Source organism: Babylonia areolata, chromosome 13, assembly GCF_041734735.1.
Source record: "Babylonia areolata isolate BAREFJ2019XMU chromosome 13, ASM4173473v1, whole genome shotgun sequence".
Lineage (NCBI taxonomy): Eukaryota > Metazoa > Mollusca > Gastropoda > Neogastropoda > Buccinidae > Babylonia > Babylonia areolata.
In genome coordinates, this window is record NC_134888.1 from 37713567 (window position 1) to 37725662 (window position 12096).

The 12096-nt window shown below is 44.9% G+C and overlaps 1 protein-coding gene across 2 annotated transcripts in view; it reads right to left on the minus strand.

The window, feature by feature from the left end:
* The window catches only part of LOC143289249 (tyrosine-protein kinase HTK16-like), a 47991-nt gene that overhangs the window by 11032 nt on the left and 24863 nt on the right, over window positions 1-12096 (minus strand). For both annotated transcript variants that reach the window (XM_076598230.1, XM_076598229.1), the window contains 4 exons: window positions 7734-7849; window positions 7078-7156; window positions 5083-5159; window positions 1937-2083 (listed from right to left, as the gene is read on the minus strand). In XM_076598230.1, the coding sequence (XP_076454345.1) occupies window positions 1937-2083; window positions 5083-5159; window positions 7078-7156; window positions 7734-7849 (419 nt within the window). The remainder of the gene's footprint in view (window positions 1-1936; window positions 2084-5082; window positions 5160-7077; window positions 7157-7733; window positions 7850-12096) is intronic.

Consider the following 12096-nt stretch of genomic DNA (forward strand, 5'->3'; position numbering starts at 1 on the left):
GCCTGAGTCACTGATGCTGATTATGACATCATTATCTACCTGCCAGGTGACAGCCCGAGTCACTGACGATGATCATGACATCATTATCTACCTGCAGAGTGACAGCCTGAGTCACTGATGCTGATTATGACATCATTATCTACCTGCCAGGTGACAGCCTGAGTCACTGATGCTGATTATGACATCATTATCTACCTGCCAGGTGATAACCTGAGTCACTGTACTGATTATGACATGTCATCTACCTGGGTGGTGACAGCAAAAGTCACTGACAATGATTATGACATTATCTACCTGCTGGAGGACAACCTGAGTCATTGACACTGATTACGACATCAATATCTACTTGCCAGGTGACAGCCCAAGTCACTGACACTGGTTTTTACATCATTATCTACCGGCAGGGTGACAACATGAGTAACTGATGCTGATTATAACATCATTATCAACCTGCTACATGACAGCCTGAGTCACTGTACTGATTATGACATGTCATCTACCTGGGCGGTGACAGCCAATGTCACTGACCTTGATTATGACATTATCTACCTGCTGGGTGACAACCTGAGCCACTGACGTTGATTACGACATCATTATCTACCTGCCAGGTGACAGCCCAAGTCACTGACACTGGTTTTCACATCATTATCTACCGGCAGGGTGACAACCTGAGTAACTGATGCTGATTATAACATCATTATCTACCTGCCAGGTGACAGCCCAAGTCACTGACACTGGTTTTCACATCATTATCTACCGGCAGGGTGACAACCTGAGTAACTGATGCTGATTATAACATCATTATCTACCTGCAGAGTGACAGCCTGAGTCACTGATGCTGATTATAACATCATTATCTACCTGCCAGGTGACAGCCTATGTCACTGATGCTGATTATGACATCATTATCTACCTGCCAGGTGACAGCCTATGTCACTGATGCTGATTATGACATCATTATCTACCTGCCAGGTGACAGCCCGAGTCACTGACGGTGATCATGACATCATTATCTACCTGCCAGGTGACAGCCTGAGTAACTGACGCTGATTATGACATCACCTACCTGCCTGCCATACACTACCTACTGAAGAAAGTCACTGCGTCATGGAGTAATGTCACGCTCACTTGGTTTTTCAATGACACATCGACATCCCATGTAGGCGTTCTATTCTTTATCTCCAGATCTAAATCTGCACTTCTTTGTGTAGCAATAAACAGCAAACTGAATTATCATTACTTCTGATAATTTTCTTTCCTTTATTTTTTTTTTTTTCCAAAGTGGGGGATTGGCGTTTAAAAGATGTTTTAGCCCGTGCACAGTTTTTTTATCAAAATTAGTGGGGTGGGCATTTGCTAGATACTGGGTATTTATGAAGTAGTTTACAGTTCAACCTTTATCATTTGATTATCAATCAACACCAAATATCATAGTACAGAGATCAGGCTGGACAGCATTGGCATTGTGATGGAAAAGTTGGGGGGGGGGGTTGCAAAAAGTGATGATTTCTATCTTTCTACACAGAACATGCTGAATACTGATGCACTGTGCAACAAACACGCAGCCGACTTAGCCAGTTCGCCAAATCAGTCTCATCTGCCACAGTCTCAGAGGCAACAGTCTGCAGGAAACTATCGATGTTAGGCCACCAGAAGGTCATACACCAGAGGAGGCCCAGCACTGCTGCTGAGTCAAATTGGTGGCTAGCTTGTGAGCACATGCATACACCTCGCACCCCAACGAAATGCACTCACACATGCATCCACAAACTCCCCCTCCACACACAGAGACATATACACGCATGCACACACACACACAGACAGACACACTAATACTCACACACACACACACACACACACACACACACACACAAACTAAACTGATCACATGCCAAACAGCTCGGTGAGCCCTGAGCGAAGGGAGAGAACCACTGACCAGCATGAGTGGCGGGCCCTCACAGATGCCAAGCAGCTTGACAATGCAGTCATGCTCCAGGTTCTGCATGACAACAGCCTCCTGCAGGAAGTCATGGCAGTTCTCCATGGTGTCGTGAAACACTTTAATGGCCACCTCCATCGCAGGCTGCCAACACAGTCACGACTCAACACTCAAGAGACTCAAATCTCAAGATTCAAGAGACTCTTGAGTCAAGAGACTTGAGGCATGCGGATGTGTGTCTGTGTGTGTGTGTGTGTGTGTGTGTGTGTGTGTGTGTGTGTGTCTTTCTGTGTGTACATGTGAGTGTATACAGTGTGCATGTCTGTGGTGGTGTTGTTTTTCAAATATCTTGTGTATCTATTTGTGTGTATTTATGTATATGCATATCCGACATGTGTAAGAATACATGTGAGTTATATATGCATATACATATATCAAATGTGTCTATTTGTATTTGTGTTTGTGAATGTATGCATGTGTGTGTTTACATGTATACTTGCCTGTCTGTGTGCGTGTGTGTTTACATGTATACTTGCCTGTCTGTCTGTCTGTATGTCTGTCTGTCTGTGTCTGTCTGTCTGTATGTATGTATGTACATATGCATGTGCATGTGTGTAGGTATGTATGTATGTAAAACCATGACAGTGCAAGAAAACAACTTTTCTGTCATTATGAAATGATTTTCTTACAAAGATGCCTCTATAAAAAATACTTTTTTGAATAGGTGGTGCTCAAGATTGTTATTGTCCACAGTGAAAACCTGTCACTGCTTGCCTCAAGACTGTTACTGTCCACAGTGAAAACCTCTCACTGCTTGCCTCAAGACTGTTATTGTCCACAGTGAAAACCTCTCGCTGCTTGCCTCAAGACTGTTATTGCCCACAGTGAAAACCTCTTGCTGCTTGCCTCAAGACTGTTATTGCCCACAGTGAAAACCTCTCACTGCTTGCCTCAAGACTGTTATTGCCCACAGTGAAAACCTGTCACTGCTTGCCTCAAGACTGTTATTGCCCACAGTGAAAACCTCTCACTGCTTGCCTCAAGACTGTTATTGCCCACAGTGAAAAACTCTCACTGCTTGCCTCAAGACTGTTATTGTCCACAGTGAAAACCTCTCACTGCTTGCCTCAAGACTGTTATTGTCCACAGTGAAAACCTGTCACTGCTTGCCTCAAGACTGTTATTGTCCACAGTGAAAACCTCTCACTGCTTGCCTCAAGACTGTTACTGTCCACAGTGAAAATCTCTCTCTGCTTGCCTCAAGACTGTTATTGTCCACAGTGAAAAAATCTCGCTGCTTGCCTCAACACTGTTATTGCCCACAGTGAAAACCTCTCACTGCTTGCCTCAAGACTATTATTGTCCACAGTGAAAACCTCTCACTGCTTGCCTCAAGACTGTTATTGTCCACAGTGAAAACCTCTTGCTGCTTGCCTCAAGACTGTTATTGCCCACAGTGAAAACCTCTCACTGCTTGCCTCAAGACTGTTTTGCCCACAGTGAAAAAATCTCACTGCTTGCCTCAAGACTGTTATTGCCCACAGTGAAAACCTCTTGCTGCTTGCCTCAAGACTGTTATTGCCCACAGTGAAAACCTCTTGCTGCTTGCCTCAAGACTGTTATTGTCCACAGTGAAAACCTCTCACTGCTTGCCTCAAGACTGTTATTGCCCACAGTGAAAACCTCTTGCTGCTTGCCTCAAGACTGTTATTGCCCACAGTGAAAAACCTCTCACTGCTTGCCTCAAGACTGTTATTGTCCACAGTGAAAATCTCTCACTGCTTGCCTCAAGACTGTTATTGCCCACAGTGAAAACCTCTCACTGCTTGCCTCAAGACTGTTATTGTCCACAGTGAAAACCTCTCACTGCTTGCCTCAAGACTGTTATTGTCCACAGTGAAAACCTCTCACTGCTTGCCTCAAGACTGTTACTGTCCACAGTGAAAATCTCTCGCTGCTTGCCTCAAGACTGTTATTGTCCACAGTGAAAATCTCCCGCTGCTTGCCTCAAGACTGTTATTGTCCACAGTGAAAACCTCTCGCTGCTTGCCTCAAGACTGTTATTGTCCACAGTGAAAACCTCTCACTGCTTGCCTCAAGACTGTTATTGTCCACAGTGAAAATCTCTCTCTGCTTGCCTCAAGACTATTATTGTCCACAGTGAAAATCTCTCACTGCTTGCCTCAAGACTGTTACTGTCCACAGTGAAAATCTCTCGCTGCTTGCCTCAAGACTGTTATTGTCCACAGTGAAAATCTCCCGCTGCTTGCCTCAAGACTGTTATTGTCCACAGTGAAAACCTCTAACTGCTTGCCTCAAGACTGTTGTTGTCCACAGTGAAAATCTCTCACTGCTTGCCTCAAGACTGTTATTGTCCACAGTGAAAACCTCTCACTGCTTGCCTCAAGACTGTTATTGCCCACAGTGAAAAACTCTCACTGCTTGCCTCAAGACTGTTATTGTCCACAGTGAAAACCTCTTGCTGCTTGCCTCAAGACTGTTACTGTCCACAGTGAAAACCTCTCACTGCTTGCCTCAAAACTGTTATTGTCCACAGTGAAAACCTGTCACTGCTTGCCTCAAGACTGTTATTGCCCACAGTGAAAACCTCTCACTGCTTGCCTCAAGACTGTTATTGTCCACAGTGAAAACCTCTCGCTGCTTGCCTCAAGACTGTTATTGCCCACAGTGAAAACCTCTTGCTGCTTGCCTCAAGACTGTTATTGCCCACAATAAAAACCTCTCACTGCTTGCCTCAAGATTGTTATTGCCCATAGTGAAAACCTATCACTGCTTGCCTCAAGACTGTTATTGTCCACAGTGAAAACCTGTCACTGCTTGCCTCAAGACTGTTATTGTCCACAGTGAAAATCTCTCACTGCTTGCCTCAAGACTGTTATTGTCCACAGTGAAAACCTCTCACTGCTTGCCTCAAGACTGTTATTGTCCACAGTGAAAACCTGTCACTGCTTGCCTCAAGACTGTTATTGTCCACAGTGAAAACCTCTCACTGCTTGCCTCAAGACTGTTATTGCCCACAGTGAAAACCTCTCACTGCTTGCCTCAAGACTGTTATTGTCCATAGGGAAAATCTCTTGCTGCTTGCCTCAAGACTGTTATTGTCCATAGGGAACATCTCTCACCTTCTGTTTCTTTCCTTTGTACTCCAAAAGCACTCCCTTCAGCACCGACCCAAACTCGCCCTGACCTATCTCAGCACCTGCACACACACACACACACACACACACACACATACACACACACACACACACACACACACACACACACACACTGAGTTAACAAACACATACATACACACAAGCAAATACGCACACAAAGAGTTAACATAGAGTTTTCACATACATACTATACACACTGAGTTAACATCTACACACATACACTCCACACATTTTCACACACCATACACACACACACACAAACACACACACAACATGTGCACAAACACACATACAAGAACATGCAGGTGAGCAAGCACACACACACACACACACACACACACACACACCTCAGAAACACTCTGGGGTTTTTTTCCAACGGATATAGGACCAACACATTAACCTATCCAGACAGTACAGTAAAATATGACCAACAGTACAACCTACCAGACAATAAATGAATACAACATGACCAACAGTACAACCTACCAGACAATAAATGAATACAACATGACCAACAGTACAACCTACCAGACAGTACAGTACAACATGACCAACAGTACAACCCAACAGACAATAAATCAGTACAACATGACAACAGTACAACCTAAGAGACAATAAATCAGTACAACATGACCAACAGTACAATACAATATTACCAACAGTACAACCTAACAGACAATACAGAACAACATGACCAACAGTACAACCTACCAGACAGTACAATACAACATGACAACAGTCCAACCAACCAAACAGGACTGTACAACATGACCAACAGTACAACATAACAGACAATAAATCAGTGCAACATGACCAACAGTACAACATGGCCAACAGTACAGTACAACATGACCAACAGTACAACATGACCAACTGTACAGTACAACATGACGAACAGTACAACCCAACAGACAATAATACAGTACAACATGACCAACAGTTCAGTACAACATGACCAACAGTACAGTACAACATGACCAACAGTACAACATGACCAACAGTACAACATGACCAACAGTACAACATGACCAACAGTACAACATAACCAACAGTACAACCCAACAGACAATAATACAGTACAACATGTCCAACAGTACAACATGACCAACAGTACAACATGACCAAAAGTACATTACAACATGACCAACAGTTCAGTACAACATGACCAAGAGTACAACCCAACAGACAATAATACAGTACAACATGACAAACAGTACAATACAACATGACCAACAGTACAACCTACCAGACAGTACAGTACAACATGTCCAACAGTTCAGTACAACATGTCCAACAGTTCAGTACAACATGACCAACAGTACAAGCTAACTACAACCTACGAGACAGTACTGTGCAACATGACCAACAGTACAACCTACCAGACAATAATACAGTACAACATGGCCAATAGCACAATAAAACCTGATCTACAATACAACATGACCAACAGTACAACCTACCAGACAATAATACTGTACAACATGGCCAATAGCACAATACAACCTGATCAACAATACAGTACAACATGGCCAACACCAGACAATAATACAGTACAACATGGCCAATAGCACAATACAACCTGATCAACAATACAACATGACCAATAGCACAATACAACCTGATCAAATACAACATGACAATAGCACAAACAACCTGATCACAATACAACACAATAGCACAATACAACCTGATCAACAATACAGTACAACATGGCCAACACCAGACAATAATACAGTACAACATGGCCAATAGCACAATACAACCTGATCAACAATACAACATGACCAATAGCACAATACAACCTGATCAACAATACAACATGACCAATAGCACAATACAACCTGATCAACAATACAACATGACCAATAGCACAATACAACCTGATCAACAATACAATACAACATGACCAATAGCACAATACAACCTGATCAACAATACAGTACAACGTGACCAACAAACCTTTCTTGATGTGCTTGGCATTTATCTTGTGCAACATTTGCACCCCTTTCGTGGCAGCCGCCGGCCCTCGGGGCGGGGGCTGAACGCAGCAAAAAAACAATATTCAAGATATTCATTTATCATTCCTGACACTTCCAAGCTGTCGTAACATCACAGACATGACAAATTATTACGCCTCACATTACCATACCTTACTTATCATCACAAGTCATATGCACACACAAACACCCACATACACACACGCACACACACATCATAATATGACAGTACTGGGTTCATCATAAATATCTAACCCGAAACAACATATGACATACAGACAACAGAGGAACACACACACACACACACAGATACAACAGAAGGACACACACAGAGACAACAGAGGAACACACACACACACATGCAGACAACAGAGGAATACACACACACATACAGACAACAGAAGAACACACACACACACACACAGTGAGCATACAAACAGCGAGCACACACACACACACACACACACACACACACACACACACACACACACACACACACACACACACACACACACACACAAATACACACACACACACACAACAAAGCAACACACACACACGTGCACAACAAAGCAACACACACACACACGCACGCACGCACACACACAGAGGACTCACGTTAGAAGGCACCGGGGGACGCTGAGCGGACAAAGGGCTCATGGGTTCTGGGGTGGAGGGGGAAGGAGGAGATTCACCGGGGACGGAGGTGTGACGCGGAGGAGGGCTGGGTCTGTCTGAAATACACACACACACACACCACAAAGTGTCCTCATTTTCATGAACACACACACACACACACACACACACACACACACACACACACACACACCACTTTGTCTGAGACATACACACACACACACCACAAAGTGTCCTCATTTTCATGAACACACACACACACACACACACACACCACAAAGTGTCCTCATTTTCATGAACACACACACACACACACACACACCACAAAGTGTCCTCATTTTCATGAACACACACACACACACACACACACACCACAAAGTGTCCTCATTTTCATGAACACACACACACACACACACACACACACACACACCACTTTGTCTGAGACATACACACACACACACCACAAAGTGTCCTCATTTTCATGGACACACACACACACACACACACACACACACACATCCCACACCACACTCCACTTCCCAACCCCCACACAATCCAGACATATATTAGTGCACCAAAATGTCACCACCTCTAGAAATTACACACACAGGACCCCCGAAAATGGAGTATGGCTGTCTACATGGCAGGGTAAACATGGTCATACATGTAAAAGCCCACTTGTGTACATACAAGTGAACGTGGGAGTTGCAGCCCATGAACAAAGAAGAACACACAAGGGTATGCATACATAATATTATCCTCGCATTTATGTGCATATATACACACACACACACACACAAAATATAAGAATAAACACAAATTCCCACAAAAGAGTTACACCCCACAGTACAAAGGGCGCATTGTGCTGCCACATACACACCAGATGCGTATTGTCTACATGGATTGTTTACGACATACAAACCAGAAATGGATTGGCTACCACAAACACACCAGAAGCGCTCAGTCTACCACATACACACCAGATGTGCGTTGTCTACCACATACACACCAGACGTATGTACACACCAGACGTGTTGTCTACCACATAAACACCAGACGTGTTGTCTACCACATACACACCAGACTTGCGTTGTCTACCACATACACACCAGGAGTGCACAGTCTACCACATACACACCAAACATGTATTGTCTGCCAGATACACGACAGAAGCGCACAGTGTACCACATACACACCAGTGGTGTATTGTCTACCACATACACACCAGAAATGCACTGTCTACCATATACACACCAGACATGTGTTGTCTACCACATACACACCAGACGTACATTGTCTACCACATACACACCAGTGGTGTATTGTCTACCACATACACACAAGAGGTGTACTGTCTACCAGATACACACCAGAAGCCCACTGTCTACCACATACACACCAGAAGTGTATTGTCTACCACATACATACCAGACATGCGTTGTCTACTACATACACACCAGAGGTGTACTGTCTACCAGACACACATCAGAAGCGCACAGTCTACCAGATACACACCTGAAGCATACTGTCTACTAAATATTCACCAGAGGCCTATTGTCTACCACATGCACACCAGATGTCTATTCTCTACTGCATACACACCAGATGTGTATCATCTACCAGATACACACCAAAGGCATATTGTCTAACACATATACAGCAGATGTCTATTGTCTACCATATAAACAACAGAGGCATATTGTCTACCGCATACACACCAGAGATGTATTGTCTACCTGACACACACCACGAGAGAACTGTGGTACAAACTACACATGAGAAAAAGACTGTGGTACCAACTACACACTGGAATACTATCTACCAACTACACCCAGAGGAGGACTGTCTTCCAAATACACCCAGAGGAAGACTGTGGTACCAACTACACGCCAGAGGACTGTCTTCCAAATACACCCAGAGGAAGACTGTGGTACCAACTGCATCACCAGAGGACTGTCTACCAACTGCACACCAGAGGACTGTCTACCAACTGCACACCAGAGGACTGTCTACCAACTACACACCAGAGAACTGTCTACCAACTACACACCAGAGAAAGACTGTCTACCAACTACACACCAGAGAAAGACTGTCTACCAACTACACACCAGAGGACTGTCTACCAACTACACACCAGAGAAAGACTGTGGTACCAACTACGCACCAGAGAAAGACTGTCTACCAACTACACACCAGAGAAAGACTGTGGTACCAACTACACACCAGAGGACTGTCTACCAACTGCACACCAAAGAAAGACTGTGGTACCAACTACACACCAGAGAAAGACTGTCTACCAACTACACACCAGAGGACTGTCTACCAACTACACACCTGAGGACTGTCTACCAACTACACACTAGAGAAAGACTGTCTACCAACTACACACCTGAGGAATGTCTACCAACTACACACCAGAGAAAGACTGTCTACCAACTACACACCAGAGGACTGTCTACCAACTGCACACCAGAGGACTGTCTACCAGCTGCACACCAGAGGACTGTCTACCAACTACACACCAGAGAAAGACTGTCTACCAACTACACACCTGAGGAATGTCTACCAACTACACACCAGAGAAAGACTGTCTACCAACTACACACCAGAGGACTGTCTACCAACTGCACACCAGAGGACTGTCTACCAACTGCACACCAGAGGACTGTCTACCAACTGCACACCAGAGAACTGTCTACCAACTGCACACCAGAGAAAGACTGTCTACCAACTACACACCTGAGGACTGTCTACCAACTACACACCAGAGAAAGACTGTCTACCAACTACACACCTGAGGAATGTCTACCAACTACACACCAGAGAAAGACTGTCTACCAACTACACACCAGAGGACTGTCTACCAACTGCACACCAGAGGACTGTCTACCAGCTGCACACCAGAGGACTGTCTACCAACTACACACCAGAGGACTGTCTACCAACTACACACCAGAGGACTGTCTACCAACTACACACCAGAGAAAGACTGTCTACCAACTACACACCAGAGAAAGACTGTCTACCAACTACACACCAGAGGACTGTCTACCAACTACACACCAGAGAAAGACTGTCTACCAACTACACACCTGAGGACTGTCTACCAACTACACACCAGAGAAAGACTGTGGTACCAACTACACACCTGAGGACTGTCTACCAACTACACACCTGAGGACTGTCTACCAACTACACACCAGAGAAAGACTGTGGTACCAACTACACACCTGAGGACTGTCTACCAACTGCACACCAGAGGACTGTCTACCAACTACGCACCAGAGAAAGACTGTCTACCAGCTGCACACCAGAGAAAGACTGTCTACCAACTGCACACCAGAGGACTGTCTACCAACTACACACCTGAGGACTGTCTACCAACTACACACCAGAGAAAGACTGTGGTACCAACTACACACCTGAGGACTGTCTACCAACTACACACCTGAGGACTGTCTACCAACTACACACCAGAGAAACACTGTGGTACCAACTACACACCTGAGGACTGTCTACCAACTACACACCTGAGGACTGTCTACCAACTACACACCAGAGAAAGACTGTGGTACCAACTACACACCTGAGGACTGTCTACCAACTGCACACCAGAGGACTGTCTACCAACTACGCACCAGAGAAAGACTGTCTTCCAACTGCACACCAGAGGACTGTCTACCAACTACGCACCAGAGAAAGACTGTCTACCAACTACACACCAGAGAAAGACTGTCTACCAACTACACACCAGAGGACTGTCTACCAACTACACACCAGAGGACTGTCTACCAACTACACACCAGAGAAAGACTGTCTACCAACTACACACCAGAGAAAGACTGTGGTACCAACTACACACCAGAGGACTGTCTACCAACTACACACCAGAGAAAGATTGTCTTCCAACTGCACACCAGAGAAAGACTGTCTACCAACTACACACCAGAGGACTGTCTACCAACTACACACCAGAGAAAGACTGTCTACCAACTACACATCAGAGGACTGTCTACGAACTACACACCAGAAAACTGTCTACCAAATACACCCAGAGGACTGTCTACCAGCTGCACACCAGAGAAAGGTTGTGGTACCATTTACACACCAGAGAGAGACTGTGGTACCAACTACACACAAGAGGACTGTCTACCAGCTGCACACCAGAGAAAGACTGTCTACCAACTACACACCAGAGGACTGTCTACCAACTACACACCAGAGAAAGACTGTCTACCAACTACACACCTGAGGACTGTCTACCAACTACACACCTGAGGACTGTCTACCAACTACACACCAGAGAAAGACTGTCTACCAACTACACACCTGAGGACTGTCTACC